The sequence below is a fragment of the Pezoporus wallicus genome, unplaced genomic scaffold, assembly GCF_028554395.1.
Source record: "Pezoporus wallicus isolate ANWC-B61680 ecotype Strahan unplaced genomic scaffold, APGP_CSIRO_Pwel_v1 contig_8518, whole genome shotgun sequence".
In the NCBI taxonomy this organism is placed as follows: Eukaryota; Metazoa; Chordata; class Aves; order Psittaciformes; family Psittacidae; genus Pezoporus; species Pezoporus wallicus.
This window is the reverse complement of record NW_026642458.1, coordinates 696391-719517: the sequence shown is the minus strand read 5'-3', so window position 1 is coordinate 719517 and position 23127 is coordinate 696391. Positions and strand designations below refer to the sequence as shown.

Sequence of the window (23127 nt, the reverse complement as noted above, 5' to 3'; positions counted from 1 at the left end):
AAATGCTAAGTTAGGAGCGGTCTGAATTAACTTTGTACTTATAACAGTTTACAACACTGCGTTATAGCTTGATAAAGCATACCTTGGACTGACCTTTGTTTAGATAGAACTGTGTGAAGACTATATCTCACAGATGAATATGAAGATACCATGATTTGTATTTTTTGTTAATAAGAAAAAATAATCTCATCAATTGCATTAATTACATGCATCAAAAATATTTTTTCAGAATTACTGTGCTGAATGGAAAGGTAATTTCAAACAGCATGCAGTAATCCTACCTCAAAATTCCAATCCATCTGATGGTTGAATCCAAAAGGTCATTCACAAGTAATAAGTTGTGGGAGTAAGAGAAACAAACTACCAACTTGGATCCAGCCATTTAATTACACAGCAACGTACCACGACATTTTATGAGTGTTCCACTTACCTCTTTAAAGGTCCCACGCACATTCATGAATTTATAGATAATATAGGCAGGCACAAGTATCATGGAAGACAATGCTATTCCCCAGCCAATGCGATTTGCCCAGAGAGGGAAGGTGTAGTCATCATAGGTCAGAGGTTTGAAATTTATTATGCTGACTATCACGACAAACTAGGGAAGAAAGAATAAAATGAACCACAGTTTTGAGATGAAGTAACTTAGTGAAAAAACAATTATATGTATTTTATTAGGCAGACCACCTAAGGTGTATTTCAAACCAGTTTTACTATTTACCTTCATCTTATTTACTTTGTGCTTCTTACTGCTTAAACTGCTGAAGTTCTTTATGCATTTTCTAATATTAAATGTTCATTTTAGCTACTTTGGACACACACAATATGAAAATTTGGTGGAAAAAGCAGGTGGTTGTCTGCTACTGCTTCATTTAAACTTGGTTACAGATGTAAAAAAGGGATTATGTAGTCAAGAAAAAACTCTGCAGGATCTGTTGGGTTTCATTTCTTTGTTTCCCAGAGATATTAGTCTTCATTTTGAAGTTTTGTACTCATTTTTCAATGAGAGATATAATGCAAACTCCAGTATGACATTTTTTCTGAGGAAAGGTCAAGCAGCCTTAAGGCCTAGAGAACAAAGGTTTTGGGTTTATTTTCTGCTGGTGTTATCCTGTCCAGTACTGGATGCATGCAAGTAAGAGTGGAATACTACCCTATTTCCCTCCTGCTAAATCCATATGGGTTGTGTAGCATGTAGAGTTCCTTGGTTTGGGTCTCTAGGCCTATACATTTTCCATTGCTCCACATAGCATTTTCAAGTTAGAGTATTTTGAGCTGAGAGTTACAAAGGGAGCAGTAGTGTGGGTTAAAGGAAGTTGATACTGTGAAATCTGGTTAGAAAACACCAATTCCATTTTGAGTTTCTTCTTGGGATGATGTCCATAGCTGCAGACAATACAGAGAAGAAGAACCATGGCCATATTTCCCGGTATCAGATACTTGACCAAGTCCAACTTCTTTTCTCTTAAAGATAATTAGGAACTGCTATAATACATTACTAGTCCCAAACAGGGGCCACCTTGCACGAAGCATAATGGGATTGTTAAAGCAAGAATCATACTGATGTCTGACAATCTTGTAGCCTTTTCCAAATTAATCTGTCATTTTTGTAATTTGTATTTACTACGCTTATGGTCTCAGTCTGTTCTTGTAAGAACTTTGTATGCTTCATGCAGGTGGTAGAAAAAAATGCAGTTTCTTAGAACAAGTGGCCAAACGTCTAAAATTTGTAGGTTTTAATTATGTAGGCTTTTAATTCAACTACATAGGTTTAATTATGTAGGCTAACGTTGGACTATCATTTTCATTCTAGTTGCTATCTTTTATGGTTTTCACTTACAGATCAAGTTAAAACATTTTGGCCAATTTAATGTAATGTGCTTTATGAATGTATTCAATAATGAACCCAAAAGATGGACTGTGAGAAGATATATTATTTTTACTTTTCCCCTATAAAGTAAGATTTTAATGTCCCTGTTGCCTTTTAGGAAATTGAGACAATGTACAGCTATAACAGAACTGCCCAGTGTTCCCTACCCACTGTGATATCATTCCTATGGGCTTTAAAATATATTCATAGCCATAATTAAGTTGGTAGCACTGGCAGCTGGAAAAATTTGTGTGCTGTGACGGCTGAAAGATGCATTACCTACAAGTTTGTTCTGACCCTTAGGTTAATAGTAGGATGGTATTGGGGCCACTTCACCAAGAAATCCTAAGCTACCTGAAGGTTAGACAGATTCACTTCAGCTTTCTCTAGTGAGCTTGCTGGAACTCCCTGTACAATCTAATTTTTCAACAGTCTCCTAATGTGAAAACCTAAGGATGTTTGGTGCAGCATTTTTCCATTCACTTGAGTCAGCCTGTTGGAACTGCTGCAGGACATGCTTTCATACAAGCTTCTTTAGAGAAAAGTGTTTAAAAGGATAATCAATACATGCTTAATAGGTGCTTACTGACAAGTTTTGGGACCAGAAGTTTTTGTATTTAAAAACAAGTGGACCTGAAAGCTGTCATAAAAGCCTACCCAACATCTTTGGAATACCAGTACTGCTTTCAGAATGCACAGCTTTGATGAGATTATTAGCCTACTAAAAACATAGAGAGGTCAAATTTCCATACTATTCAACCTGACCTTTTGATTTACAAATATGCATAGGAAAAGATCCTAATATAAAACTGTATTTTAGTTTTGAATCTAAACTTTACACAAAGAAACCTAATTCACACAGTGGGTTTTATTTTATTTTTTTCCCCTAGATGTAATGAAGCACTTGTTTTTCACATCAGGCAGGCTTTTAGCGTATATTTACTACATATCTTCAGTGTTTCACATAGCTAATTTGTGTAGAAGTAGTTTGTCTGAGGTGTCATTCAAATAGCCAGTGATCTTGGTATCCTCCAGTGAAAGATAAATTCCTGCTAACACCATTTATTATGCCTGGCTAGTTTATTTTCCTAACAGAATGATTTGTGTTTAACATGAACAGATGTTGGCAGGACAGACGATACCGCTTAAGTGTTCAGCGTTCTGTAAGAAAAACTGCTCTCTTTAAATCCTGCTAAAGTGAAGGAACAGAAGATGCCCACAGCCACAATTAGCTTCTCTTTTACAACTGAAATGTATTATACAAATATAACTAATGCCATTGTGGAAATAAAAGAATTAAACAGGAGTGTCTTCTGTTCAACCTGACAACACCCGGCATAGCAGTGGATATCCTGCTGTTGGTACCTATTACCTATTCTAGAACCAGTACACTGGCATTCTTTCCATGATGAAATAATTATCTGCACTTACCAATAAAAAAGCAGGGCTAACAAATTTCCAGCACAGTCTCCAGTAGAGGCCTGGTTTGAAGCCCATCATTTGCTGGATGTCTTCACTGAATCTGTCCACACCTATAAGGGATATGAACATAAGACTGGCATAAACCTAAACTGACGTGATGCTGGCAACACCCCAAAAATCTGCTTTTTTAGTAAGCAGACACGAATGATTTCCATACCAGAAAACATACAAAATAACAACATTGGTCTCCTTTCAATGATGTGTCTTTGACGTCACTGTATACAAGACTTAAACGCCTGTGAGCATTTAAGGCCTGTTGCAGCTGGCATTACATTGAAAAGTGTCATTGCACAAATAACTAGAATTTAAGCTGTGAATGGGACACACATTTTTTCAATAGTTGTGGCCTATTGTGACCTAATTATTCAATACGATTACAAGTATGCAGAAGGAAAACCCAGAACCTTACTCTTCACTGCTTACTGATAATAAGGTAGATTCGTATGATTCTTAATTTATCAAAGGAGTCTTTTTTTTCCACTTATTGATATACTTTACCTACTTTTCAGTGCTTGGCTGAATACCACAGAATATTCATTATACTTGACAAATGTTATTTCATCTTTTATCACCTTCTAAGGAACAAGGGAGATGCAACCTCTGTTCAGTGTAAATATGCACAAAACTACATCAGCTTGAAACAGGTGGCCTTTTTTTAAAGTATCCTCTGTGTTTTTGAAAATTATAACACCAACTAGAATTTCTAAAATTGTTAATTTTTTAATGCAGCTAAATATCTAGTAATGTAGCTGTTGTAGATACCTGAGAAGATACATGATCTGTTCATGTGAGTAAATACATAGCATGCTAATTCTGTATCTGAATACACATTAGCGTTACACAAGTATAACATGCTTTCTGTGAGTGGTGCTAGCCTAACCCAGCTAAAGATCTTGAATCATCTACAAGTCTATAAATCAAGCTTGTCTGTATGTGGGAAATGTATTTTCTTTATTTATTCTAATAATATTAATTCGTATGAACTTGCATGCTTTGAATTTTCTGGAAATTGTCTAATCCTCAGTCAGTGGGGCGTTTTCTGCCTTCAGTATTTATTAGAACTCTTTTTTTTGCATTAAGTGATATGCTATAATTTACTATAGAAAGTAAATATGCACTATAGAGTGACTGTAAAATGCCTGAATGGTAGCTTCTTCCCTTTTTTTTTTTAATTGATTTTATTCTGGTAGGACTTAACTAGCATGAAGTATCTTGCAAAAATTTAGTCTAAGCCCATGGTATTTGGCACACTGTATTTTAGAATGGAATGATTATCGCTGATATAAATGGAGGAAAAATGTCCTCAGTTTTCTTTAAAAAGCAAGTAATCTCTTAACTTTATGCCTTAGAGACACTTGCTCACAGATAAGTAATTCTTTCTAGTGCAATCTGTCATGTCAGACTATTAGTTTGTAATTTATTATACTTGATGTGTTTAGGAAGTTTACTTTTAATCCTGAATCCCATCAGGTAAACAGCAGAAATGCAGCTTTTTGCTATGAAGATTTGTTTCTTAGAGAGGATGTTTAGTTTACCACAGTAATTGTTTCTTTTCATGTGGATCAGTTAAGTAGGATTTACTTAATCTATTTAATGTAAATAATGGTGACGGCTTAAGTTAATCCTTTACATGCAGCCAGGATGTAGCACATTCATAAGGTCTGAACATCAGAGTGTAAACTTCTCTTTGATTTTTCCTCCCTTTCCCCCCCCCCCCCCAATATTATGTACAGTTGAAGAAAAGTAGCCAAAAGGATCTGCAAATGCTCTTTAAATTTAATCTAATTCTGTTTGCAGGGCCTTCTGTGAACTTTAAAATGACTGAATTTCAACTGCTATGAATACTGAGTGAAATTTATCATTGTGCAGAAGGTTAAAGAAAAGGACTAGATAGCTGCAAAAACGTTATTCATAGGTTTCCAGACAAACATACACACAGCTCAAATAGTGCTTGGTGTTCAATTTCTACTGGAAACAGGAGATAAGTAGGCCATGCTCTCAGCCTGCTTTTTTAACAGCATGCTTTCTCTGTACTATGTGTCTTCAAAAAACTGTTGTAAGAATCAACATGTAAAATAGAACACAGCTACAGCTACAGGCAACGGCACCTGTAGGTTTGTACACAAATTAAGAGCTGTAGTAAAACTGCTTCATTAATGAGTCCTATCTTTTGGCTCCTGGAAATTACAATAAATCATAGAACCATGAAACTCTTCCTTTTGAAGGAGTTCTTGGGAGGTCTCTGGTGCAGTTTCTTGCTCAAATCCAGGTCAGAACAATTCAGAACAGCTTTCTCAGGGCATCGTCCCATTAGGCCTTGAAAACCTCCAAGAAAAGAGTCATCGAGCACACGCTGGGCAAACTGTTCCAATGTGTATTTATCCTTATATAGAAAAATACTTTTCCTCCTTTCAATTTGATCATGGTCTTCTGTCCATTGTGCACCTCAGTGAAAAGCCCAATTCTGTTTCTTGATAGCTTCCTTGTAGGTACTGCAAAGCCACTATTAGGTCCTCCTTCAGACTCCTCCAGGCTAAACAAACTCAGTTCACTAAAATTTGTTCACAGTGCATGTACACAGCTCTTGAGTATCTTGGTGGCCTACCACTGCACTCTTGTCAGTTTACCACCACAAACTTTTACTGAGGGTCAAAAGCAGGACACAGTATTCCAGGAGAAGTATAAGTGCCAAGTAAAAGAGAGTAATCATCTCCTGTATACTCCTGGCTATGCTTCTGCTACAGCTCAGTATGCACCTACTTCCTGTCTTAGTGAGTTTGCATCTATCAAATGAAGAACCCTAGTCATACCAGCCCTCATCCAGGAGAAGATGAGAAAAGACCTTGCTTTTTTCACACAGTTCAGCAGTCATTGGCCTTGAGAGAATGAGAAAGAAGGGGTAAAAGGAATATAAAAGCCATTGTGGAGTGTTCATTTGCAAATCCTACAGAATGCAGAACAAGGTATCTGTTGATTAGACATGTAGTGAAGTAACAACCACTGTCCCTTTTTGTTCCTGAGTCTCCTTTCTAACTCTGGGGCAATACTGATACTCATCGATGGTGACCCTCACGTGGTGGCAGTGAGGGGAGTAAGCCATATAGTACCATTACCAAGGAAGAGCAGCTGAGTTAACGTAAAAGCAAGGAGAACAGTAGGAAACATTCCCCTCCTTGGCAAAAAGGGTAATAAGCCAGCAGCCATAACTAAAATACATCTGTATAATAAAACAAACCAGCTTTCCCTTCTCTCACAAATACAGCTGGCCTTTGCAAGAGGAAACTTCACAGTGAGTGGTCACAGGTATAATTTGAACAAAATTTCCATGATTTTGGTCTGTGCTAGAATGTCAATGCTTGCCTTCAGGCTGGCTTAATATTCATCTGGGTCATTAAGGCAACTAGTAAAAAAAAAAAAGAGGTAGACAAGACCATGCCAGATTTAATCAGTTTAAATAGCACCTGGGGCTGCAGTAAGTTCTTTATACAGCAACAGGTCATGCTGTGTCAGTAAAAACACAGGTCGAGTGCTCAAGACAAGTGAATAGCTATTTTCCCAGTTACAGGGAGGCAGGAGAGAGGAAGGAAAGGATGGTGAAGGACAGAAGATGCAACAAGCAAACAGAATCTGACTAAACTTGGCTTGGTCTGTGAACCACATGCAAAGCCTAGCTATTGTAAGGTGCAGTAAATCCTATTTTAATAGTAGCAGACAGCAACTTGCCTTTACTAACTGAGGAATATTTTTATGTTTCTGCTTCCAAATTAAGCTATCATCACTCTTCTGCATCCAGCTCTTTTACAAGGATTAGAGACAGTTGTCTGTCAAAAGCAGTGCTTCCACTACTTTGACAGAGAACAGCATATGAGCTGCTAAGTCCATGCTGACATTGAGTGACAGAATTATTACATTAAAGCTAAAAACTATTTCTTTAGTAGACTGCGGAGCTTTATGCATGAATGCCATCAACACTTTCTAACTTCAAGAGAGAGTCTGACTAGAAGAATATGGTGGCACAGAACTGATGGATAAATAAGTGACTGAGGGAGGTAAATGGCATGAGAGTGATAATGTCTAAGAACCTTCTGAATAATACATTAATTCTGAATACAGTTATATACTGAATCATACAGTATCTCTGAATACTAATGAAGGGGGGAGAGAAAAATAAGTCTTTCTTTTTTTCTTATGAAACTTGTGTATCAAGTGTCTTGATTTTTATTTATGTTACTTTATGGAGGCAAAATATATCAAAAGACCAAATAAGGCAAGGGAAATTATTTAATAAGATGTCCACATCATCTGAGACCTGCCTTCAATTGTGAGTGGTATTTTTTCAGGGTACTACAGCACATCACTGCACTCCAGTTGGCACACAGTGATTCCAGCCTAGTGCCAGAGATCAACTGAATACTCCTAAAGCTTGCTATACAGGGGATAAAGTGAATTACTGCACCCTTTTTGTGGTGCAAATTAGTATGAAATACTAGAAATAGTACTATTTCTGGTATCTAGGATGTTGGGTATTCCATATCAGGCTGTGAAATTTGGTACATTTTAAACCAATAGTGCTTTACAATGAAGTAGAATATTTTCTTAGACAAAAGAGAATAACATAGGAATAACCCTCTAAAGACAAACTACTTTTATTTGTATTGCATGGGGAGAGCTTGAGATTGGCCTGGGGAAATCATGAGAAGGAGGAACAAGTGCGTCTTTAGGCTAATCTACTTGCTTTGAAAGTACCAGATGTAAACCTGCTACTGCAAATCATCAGCTATGTTAAGAGCTGCAAAATACTGACAAAAGTAGCAACATTTCCATCCCACTGCAGTCTCCTTTGTAAGGTAGGGTTTTCTTTTTGGCTTTGTGTAGAGTTTCAAAGCTTGGCCCAATAGACATCTGCATTACTGGCTATTCATAAATCCGATGAAAATCACTGTGTGACACCTGACTTGTGGCTTCATGTACACAAGACTATGCTGGTTTTCCTTCAACGTGTAAACTTGTCATGAGCACTTGGGATTATAGAAAAGATTTTGCAGGTGTAAAATGAAGCACTTACCATAAAACCAGGAAACCCCAATTGCCTCCATTAGAACTGCAAATAATATCGAAGTTCCAGCTGCAAATGTGTCCAGAAGTGTGAGCACATAAATTCCACCCTAGCATTGGGGAGTTAAAAGATGCAACAAAACGAAGTTACAAACAGAATTATCTCAGTAGCTTAGTATCTAATTATCAGATATCACCTTTACTTCAAACATTATCTCAACCCAAGTATTTTAATATGGAGCTGATGCCGCAGACACGGTTTCATGCCTGTATACAAAACAGTGGAATCAGATTGAAGCTCTTCTGAAAAGGTTTCCTTTCACCCATGTCCTCACTTAACTGGGAAACAGAAGCCTCAGCTTGGTGTGATTAATGGGTGTTCTTGGCACTCTGTGTTCAATGGAAGCTGAAGGCACTGGCTAGTCAGGGAATGCTCAGCAGCTTGTAGGAAAGGGCATGTCTACAGAAGTGAATGAACACCTTTCAAAATTATTAGCAGGGATGGAGCACTACAAGAGTTGCCACAAGCCATTACCACTCAGTTTGTTTCTAAAGCAAATTATTCTGTAGTCCAGTGAATCTGCAGTCTTAGACTGTTTCCTTTTCCCAGACTGCTGGTATCTCTCTTTTCCAATGTTCCTGCAAAGCAAGCTGTTGCATGTTAAGTCCCTGTTCCCAGCCCAGTGTGGAGGCAGCTTAGCTTAGTTTGGTTTCTTGGCTGTGGTATTAGTAAGCCTTTGCTCAATGAGAGAGCAAACTAGATCTCTCATTCCAACTCTTTCTTTCCAAAAGCACATTTCTGTTCTTCAGTCGTTCATGACTGAGAACTGTAAATGCATTTACTACAGTCTAGTTTCACTGATACAATTTTATTTTTAGCTCCAATTTGACTTCTTTTTGCCTCATTTTACAATGTGGTATGAATTTGTCTAAATTATTGCTTATTTTATTTAGTTTGGAGCAATGAGAAATGAAGGCCATGGTATGGTTACTTGTTTTAAATTAAACCTAAATAAAGAATGACATGTTTCAGAACATTCTTTGTCACATGTAAATAACTGAAATGTTTGCAGTTGCATTAAGTTTTTAACTTTTCTCTTTTTGTTTTTTTTTTTTTTACAACAGAACTTGATCTAACTATGCCTGCTCAGAAGCGGCGGACAAAGGAATTATTCTGCATGGTTTTATCAATGGTATAAAGGGCACTTGGAAAATTTAAATCTGTAGGTGATTTTAATCTCTGTAATAAATTGGTTTTCTCTTATGAAATGTGGCTTTCTGAAACAGCTGTGCGTATTTACAAATAGAGAGGAAAGAGTACTTAGGCCTTGTCTAGATTTTTAATTCTGTGGCAAAAAAAAAAAAAAAACCTGGTGAGGCAGATCATGCAGGATGATGGTAGTACTAAATACAGGTCACTAGATGTTCAGGATGAGTTATTTGTGCGTTTTTTCTGGTGTTAAATGATACGATCTATGTACATGATGGAACATAAAGAAACCTCGGGTGAAGGAGATCATTATTCTAAACTTCTTTCACATGAAGTGAATGCTTCTTATTTGCTTCAAGAAGAGGATAGGCAAATGACCAAGTGAATGGTCACTTAAAATTCTTGGTTTCTCACACAGGACTAAGCACTCAACACAGTTACATTTAACATGAATTAAAAAACAAACCAAAACACAGAAACCCAAACAAAACCAACAGTAGCACAGACAGCTCCTTGGAAGAAAGAATTGTAGGTTCTGTTGATAGCTAATAATCTTGTGCAAAAAGCGGAGCAACTTCATGTAGTTTAGACTGAGTAATGTTCTGACCATAAAGTGAAGTGTTAAAATTTATAACAAAAATAGTCACCTGAACCTATTCAAGTTTCTATCCAATGATAAAAACTTGCATTTTTAAGGTAGTTTATGGATGGAAATTTTTGTTGTACTTACATTGGTGATGCAAAAAAGGGCAAGTAGAAAAGTGCCAAAAGAAACACCAAAGGTGAAGAGCTTTCTGTGCTGCTTCAGAATTTGGAAATCATCCGCCAAGCCAGTGATGACAGCCTCCATTCCACCCATCTGACGAAGAGAAGGCAAGAGTTTTGCTTGAACACTACCGGCTGTTGCAAACTCAGATCAAAGAATGTAAAGCAACTTGTATAAATAATTCCTAACCACTGTATGATTACTGACATTTCAGCTGTAGATCACTGCCATTTGGAGGTATGTTTTAATACCTGTGGTAAAGAACTGAGTGAGAGAGCTGGACATCAAGTGCCATGGTTGTTGGCTCAGTAGCCATATCCTCTGTGACCATTTCTTGGCTCACCAGGACAGTAAGCAGACAGTACTTTGGGAAAAATAATATACATTTTAATGTGCTTTGGGGAAAAAGCTGGTAGCTTAAGCAACCAAACTCCTTAAGAGAATTCCAACACAAAGACAGACACAAGAAGCACTTAGGGGAAACATAATGAACAAAGATTCAGTTTAGCCGTTGAATAACCAAATCCAGTTTGACAGAAATCTTTATAGATCTGAGAGATTCCCTCCATAGGAAGCTTGATATCTTTTGTTGACAACATGAAAGAATTTTATTCTGTTTTCTGGAAGTTAATGCTGAACTTCAGCCACTGTGCCTGAATTAGCAATTATTGTGCAATATAGGAAAGGTACTTTCCATGCTTTCATTGAAATTGCTGGGTTATGTAGGTGGTTATAGATTTTAATTTCTTTCCACCATTGAAAGCATTCTGCCTCTGCTCCACTAGGAAGTTGAAAAAAAAAATTCCGGTTCCTTGTCATAATAAATAAGTGTATTTAATGTTCTGGGGAGGCTGGATTCCATGCTGGCATAGCCTGTCCCTTACCTGTAAGAATTTGATGAAAGCAGTGTTTTTGGTTGAAATCAGTAGCAGAGGATTATCTCTCTACAATGTGAATGATTCCAGTCTAGAGCCAAATTGGTGGAGGCAGTGGATCGATTTCTTTTTTTTTTAAAGGTAACTAATATTCACAAGTAAAATGTCCCAAAGCCTCATGTTGGCTTGTACTTCTTAATGTCTATGGGTGCAACAATGAGTGCACTGCAGTTAAGATGGGTTAATATTTGATATTCTCAGAAGTTGTAACTGTGTTGGCATCTAAATAGTCTTGGAGAAGTTGAAACTGGAAAGAGGAAGTTTGAATGATTTTGTCTAAGGACCACTCCTTAATGTCTCACGGTTTATTCTTCTTGTCAGCTCCCTATGCCAAGTTAGATACCTACTCTAAAAAAATGTCTACAAACATTTGTTCCATTTTCTGTCCTTTTCATTGTTTCTTGCTTAAACCTGCATGATCAGATTTCTCTTTGCTTAAACATTTTGACAGTTTCGCACAGATGTCTGTATTTCTGTGCCAGTGCATGCTTATATGTGTGAATAAAGGTAGTTCTATATAATTATTCCTCTTTAGTTTTAGGGTTATTTGATTTTTAGCTTTAAAAATTTTCATTGTCCCTTCAGGGACTTAATGTGGGGGATACTTGAGGAGACCACCATAAAAAATACCCTATGACCTGACTTTTCTTGAGTAAATTATGAAAAATCATGAACAAAACATGAACAAACAAATTCTTCACCTTTTAAACAGAAAAATCTAAACTTGGCCACAGTTTCTCAGTTCACATTATTTTAGTCAGCTCCACAAAAAAGAGCTTTCTCCACCTGTAAGAAAACTATGTTCTGTGATCTAAAGGCTTGTGCATTTTTTACTCAAATATTTCTTTGTTGCCTTAAATTTACTGCTGCTGCAAAGTTAACTGGTTTGGATCTAAACACTTCTGAGCATCTGTTTTCTTCTTAATTCTGCCCTCTTCTACTGGCCATTCATGCTTTTTCAGTGTGCTAAACCCTTCCTTTCCATTCTTCATATTTGCTTACAGTTGGAAAGTGGCCAAGCTACAAAGCCAGACATAATCGTGCCTCAGACTTTTGAATAAGGATTCAGATATTTGTGTATAAAGACAAACTTTATTGAATGTGAGCTGGAATCCAAAAATCCAAACAAGTCAGAAACATTTAGACCCAAATCTGACCTTTACGGCTCAGGCCTCACTCCACAAGATCTCATTCTATTTGCCAATGATTACCAAAGTTTCCTTCTGCAACCTTATTTTACTCAGTTTTGTTCTCCTCTTTGTCAATTCATTCTCTCCCTCTCTTGCCCTTGAAAATGAAGGAAGTTTTCTAAAGTTGTAAGCAATGGAAATGCTGTGTTTTGCCATTTCCAGCAAGAAATTTCTAGATTAGCTGCGTACTTTCAGAAATACCAAAGACACTTCTACGCTTTAGAAGAGTAAGAAACCCCTATCCTACTAAATGCGTTAAATGCTTTGTCATGGTTCACTATTTCTTAAAGACCCTGGATTTTTGCCCCCCAGAAATTAATCAACCTTTAAGTGGAATATAATAGGATGTCTTGATGTCTCTTTGGCAAGAACAAAACAGTGATGTTAGGTCATACTTTAAAATAGTAATAACTCTTGGTGAACAGCCCCTCTTATAAGGTCATAAAAAAGCAGCATTAAGTAATTATTTACTGGCTTGTAAGAGACTTGATCTTTTCCTAAACCTTTTAAATATTGTGAGCCTTTAAAATATACGGTCAAGATTCGTATTATTGGTATGTTGGCTGTGACTGTGAAAACAGATTCAGGGAACATACAGAATGTTTATTTAAAATGTAATAAAGCCCCTGTTTAAGGCTGATACCTCTCCAGTTACAGAATATAATAGTAAATGAAAGATGTCAAGGCTTGAAGGAAAAAATACTCACAGAACTGTCTATACCAAGAGTAAGGAGCATGATGAAGAATACCACAGCCCAAAATGTAGATCCTGAAAGAGTTGAAATTGCCTCTGGATACAGGATGAAAACTAAACCAGCTCCTGAAATAGGAACGAAAAGATTAAAAAAAAAACAAACACCAAAAAACAAATGATGTTGCTTACCCTCACAAAAGGGTTCATTTTAAAAAAATAAAATATGATTAAATAGACTCTTACATCAGTTCACATCACACTCTGAGTAGCTGTGAAAAGAAAATTTGTGTTATACCAAAAATATATTCAAAGTACTTTAATAACGTACTCATGACAGTTTCATACTAAGAAGAAAAATCTCTATCCCATTCTTTTTCACTTCTATTAATCTTTTTATTGGATTTACATCCTTGCTAGCTGTTTTTCAACTGTGTAGTAGAGAAGGAGCCGTGCGGATGTGGACCTTACTGTTTGGCAGGAGAACTTGGATGTGATGAGAGATACAGGAACTGAAATCATGAGTGATCTGTTAACAGTGAAAGGACTCTACCAGCTAAACTTATGAGAACCATCCAAACCAGTAAACTGCGGTACTGAGCAGCAATGCTTTCACAACATACTATGCAGGGGTAAATGTCGCTTTGTTGCACCGGCTAAACCTGTGAGGAGCTAGATGTTTGTGAACTTCATTTCAGAGGAGGCAAGATGAATCAATACCACTTAGAGTTCACTTTTCAGTAGGACATATACACACAAAGCTTTAGCTCCAAATAAGCTAATTCAAGTAATTTGCATAAGGTTTTCACACACTGAAACAAATATAAACACATTTATTGGATGAAAAAGGGTAGAACTAGTATAAAATTAACTTCCTACCTTCAGTAGCTACATCCTCAATTTTAACTTTGTGCTCATGAGCCATGTAGCCCAATATGGAGAAAATTGCAAATCCTGAGATGAAGCTTGTGACACAGTTAATGGTACTAGTCAGCAAAGCATCCCTAAATGGAGAGAAGAACAGCCCAGTGGAAAAAAGTCAACAAAAAATACTTTAAGAATAGATGGGGATTGGTTCATAGGAAGATTCTCATCAAAATGCTTATTGTAAAACTCTTTTGATGACCTAAAGCTTGTATCATCACACTATGTTAGGAAATAACTTCTGTTTACTATTTGGATTTAAACCAGAGTTCTGTTAAACCCACAAACCAACAAAGCTCTATTAAATATTAAGATACGAAAAAGCAATGTGTTGTAAATGCTACTGAATTGAAGTGTGCTTTTATGGTTATAACTAAACCACAGTACTCAATGAAAGTACAGATTACTCTTACACGGAAGGCCAGGCTTATGAAGTGATATTGAACAAATATGTTAAGCTAAGAACTATATAATATGAATTTGCATATAGTCTGTGGGGGTATTTTCTCAGGTTCAAGTGGATTTTTTTCCATTTTGAATCAAAATTAGAATACAGAAGAAAAATACACAGCAGCTATAAGATAAATGTAAAATTACTTGAAGATGATGGTAACTATTATTTCGGAAGACTGCTGTGGTTAGCATTCTAACTGAAGGGTTCTCAAACCTTGTAATAGTACCTACTGCAAATAATCAGCTGGCAACCCAAAGCTGCTTTCAGGTAAGTACAAAACTCTGAAGTTAGTGGAAGTGTTCCATGATTTTGGCTTTCAGTCTGCTTAAGGCAGTTCCAATCTATGCATTTTCTGTTACCTTCTCATTTCAACATTTATTTTTTTTTTTGCCATCCTTCAGTTCACAATGTATTTATAACACCTGTACTTTCTGAATTTATATTTCATGGGAAAATTTAAAGCTATGATTGTTTTCATTCCAAAACGGAATGTTAACAAGACTTCTAAATGTTGGAAGTTCTCAGAAGGTGCAGAGCAGTTCTGGCTGAATTTCCATGGTGGTGATTCAGCAAAATACTTACAAACTGACTTGATTTAATTTAAAGTGCATTGTTAAATTAGAGCTCAACATAAAATATCAGAAATAATCCCAGGGCACAGAAACACTGCTGGAAACTGGAATCCTTCTTCTTTTAGTTCCTGAACCAATAAGACTTCATCCTGTGTTCACTGTTACACTTACTGGTGCTTTTGAAAGGCAAACACAAGCACAGTTTACACAGCTGTCTAAAGTCCAAACCTAATCCCATTCTGTTTTGCTGTACAGCAGATTTGTTGGCAGGTTCCTGATACTAAAATTTCAGTAAGGAAGACAGTGTTTCAGGATTTGGGTTGGCTGCTTTGTCTGCACAAGACTAAGCATTAGTGATAAATGACTGAAGATAGAAAGATATGTGAGTACTTACTCTAGACGCAGTTCAAGTAAAATAGTATTGCTGTGAAACAGTAAAAGAACATGTGAAAGAACAGGCTGTCTTACCTGTAACAGTTGTTGTCAAACTTATTGTAACTGGCAAATGCAATTAAAACACCAAATCCGGCTCCTAAGGAGTAAAATATCTGAGTAGCTGCATCAATCCATACCTGCATAATGACACCAACATTATCAATGTCAGTTCAGTCCAAAAGATACATCAGGAAAATGCAAGAAGTGTACAAGACAGATGGCTTTTGAAAAATGATCAGCATTCAAGCTCATGGGAGTGTGTTTCTCAGTCTCATGAGATGTCACATGGAGCACAGTCGTGGTCCAGAACAGCTTAACCTGAAATGGTAAGGGCTGAAGCAGTGGGCAAGCGCTACCACAGTGTGGGGTACTAGTTGAATCTGTGCTTCTGAGCTTTTACTGAGTACTGAAATGATTGCATGACTTTTCTCCTGGGTGGCAGAAATGCATTTCCAATAGCTCTTGTTCCAAGATAATTTGGACAATCAGAAAACTAAAAATATACAACGGGTCATGAGTCATAGGACATTTTCTTTCCCATGAGAGAGCTTTCTTCATGGGATTGTTAGTACATTTTATATGATGCTTTCCTGTTTCAGAAGCTGAGGCACAAGTGATGTGCTGTGAACAGAACCACACATGTTATCTGTCACTCTTCCTGCTTAGGTGGAAAAGGAGTTATTCCTGTGGTACTCATTAAATTTCAGTTTAGATGCAGCTTGGTAATTTTTAGGATTGTGCACCAAAGAAAACCTGCTATTACCGCTATACCATTTTCTAAAGTGACCATCCAGCTCAGCATCCATGTGCAGACAGCAGTCAGGAACAATGCACGCTGCTGGTGTCCTGAAGCAGAAGCCTGAAAATAGCTTACCCTGGTTAATTGGGGGTTCCACATATTAAATTTTTATGAAGAGATATTTAAACAAGAATCTTCAACAAAGGTCTGGAATTCAAGACTGCAAAAAGTACTGGATTTATCTCCACCCAGCTCTATAAAATCAGATCTAATGTATCTGTTTAGCAGTGGCATTTTAACAGATCTAAGCTGCTTATAAGCTCCATCTACATGGGGGCTTTAAGCTAAGCTCTCGCATTTGGCCCAGTGGAGAGAGATTTCCTTATCCCATCCTAACATGATATATGAAATCACATTAGTGATCAATTTTTTTCCTCGGCATAAGTGATAGATGCTTTCAACTACTGCGTGTTGAAGACTGTGACCATTTACTGAACTCTGGATTTGTAGAGAAACTTAGTTTTATGAGTTTTAAGCTAAGTACTTGAAACATAACATGAAGAACAATCTACGTGTTTATTGGAAACCAGTGGATAGGCAGATATGATTTCTCTCAAACTGCAGTTCAGACAGGGCTTTCAGGTATCATGGATTTCTTTTACTAAATAGCAAAATGATCCTGTAAAATTAATTCCTTGATCATTCCTTTTGTGTACCCAGTTACACCTTCATGTTCTACCTCCACATAAAGGCTGGTATCAATGACGATTGTACTCTCTGAAAAGTGCTTAGGTGGATAAGAGTTCAGGACAGGGTGATGCAAAGCCTCCTGTACCTTTTCTTGCTTTTTAAAGCTTCTTACGAGTTGCGTTGTTAACAAATTTCCTGAATTCTCTTAAAATAATTTTTGCTTACACTGTAACTGCCACCAGCTACTTGTTTTTAGTGGCTCTGTAGCTCGTTGTGTCTTGGCGGTGGCATTGTACTCATTATTGCTTTCTTAATATTAAAGCATCGTTCAGCACATGCTTAATTCCTAATGATTCAAATAAGAGGTTAGCACTTGCTGCCTACCAAAAGAGTTAAGCGTATGCCCAAGTACCTGTCGAGAAGCTGAATGGCTTCTGATTGATGCATAGTCTAACATATGTTATACTAGGGTATTGATTTTGTATGCATTAAAACTGAAAAAAATATAAACCTTTTACATGAGGCAGTCACCATCTTTTGAGCTTTCTTCATAGTTTAGTTGTTTATGCCATTGTAAGTTTTGTGCATGTTCTGTCTTCTGTATGTGGATTTAAAGAATTACTGTGCTGTGTGAAAAGGAAACATTGCGTGTTTCTTCAGGAAACTTGTTAAGGTGTATAAAAGACTGAGTGTCTCTTCCTCACATATGATTTAATTCTGTAACACATTTCTTTAGGAGAACAGAAGTGTAGCTGCTGTTTTACACAGGTGTTTAATGTACCCATCTGTGTGGTGGAGATGAGCATTGTGGCTTTGTAGCTCCTGGACAGTCAGGAAAGAACACAGCTAAGTATTGGTCTAGTTAAGAGATATGAGTATCTTTCTTTCCTTTTTATAGACACATTCTTTGTGGATTCAGTATTCCCAAAAATTCACGTCTCAGGCTTTGCTCAGTGCTGTGCGGTATGTGGCTCCATAAAATGAAGCAGAGCTTGACACAGATCAGGATGCTCTAAGGTCTTTCAGAGGAGCATTGGCCGAGGTCATTACTGTTTGTGACTTACAATGTTCCTTTGTTTGATTTTTCATGTGGGAGAAGAAAAAACGTAAATCAGAAAGATTCAGGAACTCACAGACATAGAGCTAAAGCAGGAGTCTGTTCTTTGGAGCCTGAGGACAAAGATTAAACACACAAGTGTATTGCATCAGCAGGTATCTCAGTCTCCGAGCAGGAGAAAGGCTGATGTGCCAAAGCAGTTTGTGAAAATTCTCCTTATAACTGATCTTTAGTCTTTTATTATTCCTGAGCAACTTTTTTGTTGTTGTTGCTGTCTGAAAAAAATTAGTCTTAGAAACAAATAACTTCAGGGTCATCCAAATAGCAGCTGCAGAAACATTAAGCCAAGGAGGAGCAGTGCACAGAATATCCTTCCAAAAGCAGAAGGCAGAAATGATTATGAAGGTCTGGATTATGAGCTGATGCCAGCTGGCACAGCTCCATTGACATTTTTTGAACTTGTGATGTTCTTTTCAAACAGCACTTAAAATACTTAAGAAAACTTTAAGCACCTACTTTGTTCATCCTTGCATCTTTGTATTTATGTGTATGCATGAATGTGAACTACTGAGGTGGCTACTGCCTTGGTGGCAAAGGTGAATGAAAGACCTATACCTGAAGTTCAGTTTGACTATTTCAAAATGGAGTGAGATGGGGTCTGGGTTCTAGTGGTAACTTCTGTTGTGAAAGAAACGCCAGTTTCCAAATCCAGTATCACAAAGCCAAGGAAGAATTGGTTTGCTAAGAGTATATAAAATAGGTCTGTATTCTAACTCTCAGGGTGTTTTTAAATATTCATGGAATAGATTGCCCAGGGAGGTTGTGAATGCTCCATCCCTGGCAGTGTTCAAGACCAGGCTGGACAAGGCCTTGGGTGATATGATTTAGCGTAAGGTGTCCCTGCCCATGGCAGGGGGGGGGGAACTAGATGATCTTAAGGTCCTTTCCAACCCTAACTATTCTATGATTCTATGAAAAATCAAGATAGGATGCATAGGTAATGTGCAGTGCCACTATGTACAGATTACAGACATCTCTGAAAGCAGAAGATTTTCTGGATAGTTTGTTTCATTCCGGTAGAACTACATCATTGATTTTTACTTTTGCAACCATTTGAATGGCCTCATGACCCATTCACAGAGAGACCAGTCTCTTAGAAATTATTTATGATATTTTTGGAATAGCATAATGGTATGATCACTCTAGTCACCGGATCATTGTTGTTTGTGGGTCTGAAATGCTGCTAACTTTGTAAGTTAGTGACTATACTCTTAGATCTGGCTTTACAATGGATGAAATAATTCTTAGTTCCAAGGTACTCCTCAAATTGAGTTGGTTTGTATATATTTAGTGAGAATGTCTTGCAATGTTGTTAAATGATACAGTGAAATGTACATTACTTTCATTAGTAAGATAAGAACACCATACTATTGAAAATTTCTTTCTTATGAAGGACCATGATTTGATTAGGTGAGTTAGTTCTGATTTAGTATGTTTAGCAAGGTTTTCATAGGCCAGGATTTTTGTTTACCAGGTTAATATTTAACCTCATGATTCAAAAAGCAAATTTTTTTTTATTGACAGCATTCTTAGCCTTTTGAGAACTGACTTTTGCATGACTCAATTTGCATGTATAAAGGATACTGCAATTCACAGCATCTCAGTCAAAGCATGAACTTTTTAAGGGACTATCACACCTGAAACTGCCCTTGCACAGGTTTACTGTGATCAGAACAGTTTGAGTTGAGGCTGAGAAAGTTCTGTAATGGAGAGTGCTGGAAAGTTAGACCTTTAGGGACAGTGGACTAGCTCTTCTGCAAAAGCAGAATTGTGGCTATATAATTTGAGGAATCAGCTGTAGTATTTTCATCTGTAATAACAGGGGCAACAGGTTTAATAGTAATAAGGGAATGAGAGCAGAAGAGTACACTTACTGTGGCTTCTTTTAATCTTCTGAAATCTATGTGCAGGTATGCATTTATTCCATTGTATGCACCAGGCAGGGTTATTCCATGTATTAACAAGACAAATAATACAACATAAGGCAAAGTGGCTGTTATCCAAACAACCTGCAGACAACAGAGACCCCAAAGGTTAATCACCTGTTACAGAAGATTTAAGAAGGAGTGAAAATTACAGGTAGTGTTTTCTTGGGTTTGCCCATTCAGTTCAATGGAGAAGCTCTTTATAGGATGTCTTGGGGGCAAAATGCTGTTATGAGTCTTTATGTATATGTTTACTGATACTAGTAGGGGACAGTTTAGACAAACAGAAGACTTGGAATGCTTACACATTACCAGTGTATTAGACTACTGATTAGCTATTCAGCTGCATATTCATTTACTAAAAAAGTACATTTATTGCCTGCTGTTATTTGACACCTTCATGACAATGTACAGAAAGCTCTCAGATGTATCCAACCCTAGAATTGCTGTTAAGGTGTTTTCTGAGAGATGTAAAAGACTAATTTCAAATTACTTCATTGGCTATTTCTCCTGCCATTATTATATAACAAAACCAAAGCATCTTATACCATTGAAACATTGGTACTTTTGGCTAAGAAAAGGAGGCATGTTTCAGACAACTTAAAAGTCTTTCAAAATATTTGCTGGATGAGACCATTAGTGTTGAATCAAAAATAATCTGATAATAGAATTTCCAGTAAAACTTGTAAATAAGATAAAGGCTGAATTGGGATTGTGTATTTCCACTGTACAAATGTGAAGGTCTCTCACATGGTTTGGTCCACATGGCTCCCTCAGAAGCAGTGATTTAGCCTCTTGCTTTCTAAAATCAAGAGACTTCTTAAACGAGACAAAGAAGGTGGTTGAGATAGAAGGACAATATTAGCTCTACCTTTCCTGAAGTCTTCACGCCTTTCCACAGACTAAAGAAAAGAATGATAACCACCACCAAGAGGCAGAGGGAAAGTTGCCAGCGAGGCAAGCCAAGGTCATGGATTCCACGGCTTTCGTGCAGGTGCAGAACTCCTCGCCTACATACCAGATATACAGAAACAAAGAAGTCACTTGGAGAAAAGGCTCTTACATATCTCATGGGCAGCAGAAATGGATGCTGCACTGCAGCTGTAGTTGCCCTACTGACATTGCTAGCAGTTAGTGGAATCTGTTTTGTGGAGCCATGTATTGTGGTTCTTCTACAATGCCTTTATGGTCTCACTGTCCACCCATGTTTGTTTGGCACCATAGTGCCGTAATGATAGCACTCTCCTTCACTGGAAGTCTGGAAGTGTTTGGGGATTTTGGAAGTGTCATTTGTTGGTTCTTGCTTGAACAATGAAGAGATGGAGAATCTCCACCACTGGAGATTTTAAAACTTGGCCCATAAAAGCCTTTGAGACTGATTTATTTTTGAAGTTAGTTAGCCTTGAATTTGTGTAAGGAGTTGTATTAGGTGACTTTCAGAGTCCTCTTCCAACCTAAATTATTTTGTGATTCCAGGTAAGCAAACAGCTGGATTCCTGCAACTTGAACAGTTTCAAAATTACTTTTGATTTCTATTTGAAATAGGCTATTGCTAGGCTCCAAAAGTGGCTGGGTAGGAAAAGCAAGTGCTGGAAAATTTAAACTGTTATAGTGCTCTGTGGTGTTCACTGAGGCAATAGAGTGATAGCAGAGGAAATTTTGTTGCTCACCAGGACAGGCTAATTCTTTTGAGACATCTACACAGTGAAGTGGATTGAAGTGTAAAAAAGTGTCCTCATAACTGGTGACATCTACAATTAGAGTTGTCAAAACACAGTGTATGCAACCAGCATAGGGAAATGGGAGAGATGTTACAGTGGATCTTGTTTTAGTTCAGATCTATGCTACTGAAGTGTCTCTTGCTGCTTTTACAAATCTAGAAAATGCAGAAATACTTTGCTTTACTGAAAGCTGTACTTGCACAGGGGAACGGCACTGTGGCTGGAGCCCTGCACTAGAGGTGAATTGCAGAGCTAACTTCTGGTTCTGATATGGATCTACAGGATGCTGCCTCAGGGATTCAGTTTCTCAGTGTTTCAGTGTTCATCCAGATAAAATGGAAAGAACCTTCCTTGCCTCCTCCCTTTTCTTGATCAGCTTTTATTTGTTATGCACTGCTTGGGTAGAACAGAAAGTTGATCCCTGTTGGCTTTTCTTACCACCGTGATAATGCAAACAAATCAAATCAAAGAAACCCTTTGGTTTGGAGGTCCTTGACATATTTTAGGTAGGTAACTACTTTTAGAGAAACTGAAGAACTGATTGATGTGACCTGCATGACTGCAGACATGCAGAGACTAATTAGAGGAGTCTAATTCCAAACCCATTGGCTGTCCTGATACAATCTCTTACTAGATAGATGGTGCTTCAGAATTAACTTAAATACTTTTCTTATCAAGCCAGAGCTGAATGAGATAGTTGAATAACTTCCAAGATAAGGCAAACCTTTGACAACTTAAATAGGGAAAACTGAATTATATCTCTGTATTACTTAAACTATAGAGACATGCTGGGAAAATTAAGGCCCATTAGAATGATCCATCTAGTAACATGAAAAAGTTGTACACAATTTTCTTTTAACCCCTAAAGCATCAAGATATGATCAGCTAAGAATTGTATTAGTTCCACATCTGTAGTTTCTCATGTGTAATAAGAAATTCTATGTTTCTGAATTGTTTCTATGATTAATCCTAGGTTGGATGAAAGACACTTGTAGAAAGCATCCTCCTGAATGAAGCAGCTGATCCATTTGTGTTGCATTGTAAGGCTAACAATAAGTAAGGCATCAAAAGTGTAGTGACCATGTGTTTGTGGCATGTATTCAAGAATGTTCCTATTTGGAAAGTATGAGGTGAGTTTAACTCTTACTATACAACAATATACCAACTTAACAATATAGCTGTTACCTGTGAAAGCAGTAAAACATAGAGACAGACTTCTTTATCTCATCTGAAAACCCATTATCTTTAATTAAATGTAAATAAATAGGTAGGTCTCTAACCTTTGCTTAGAGTGCGAATGAAAGCTATTTGCATTTCTGCTAATAAAGTATAATTTGCCAGAGGATCCCCA

General features: G+C 37.2%; 1 protein-coding gene across 2 annotated transcripts in view; it reads right to left on the bottom strand.

Annotated features, from left to right (window-relative positions):
- The window catches only part of SLC6A2 (solute carrier family 6 member 2), a 71528-nt gene that overhangs the window by 5748 nt on the left and 42653 nt on the right, over positions 1 to 23127 (bottom strand). For both annotated transcript variants that reach the window (XM_057430633.1, XM_057430634.1), the window contains 9 exons: positions 20927 to 21065; positions 20005 to 20139; positions 15618 to 15721; positions 14079 to 14203; positions 13216 to 13328; positions 10348 to 10476; positions 8418 to 8517; positions 3302 to 3402; positions 431 to 598 (listed from right to left, as the gene is read on the bottom strand). In XM_057430633.1, coding sequence (XP_057286616.1) covers positions 431 to 598; positions 3302 to 3402; positions 8418 to 8517; positions 10348 to 10476; positions 13216 to 13328; positions 14079 to 14203; positions 15618 to 15721; positions 20005 to 20139; positions 20927 to 21065 — 1114 coding nt within the window. The remainder of the gene's footprint in view (positions 1 to 430; positions 599 to 3301; positions 3403 to 8417; positions 8518 to 10347; positions 10477 to 13215; positions 13329 to 14078; positions 14204 to 15617; positions 15722 to 20004; positions 20140 to 20926; positions 21066 to 23127) is intronic.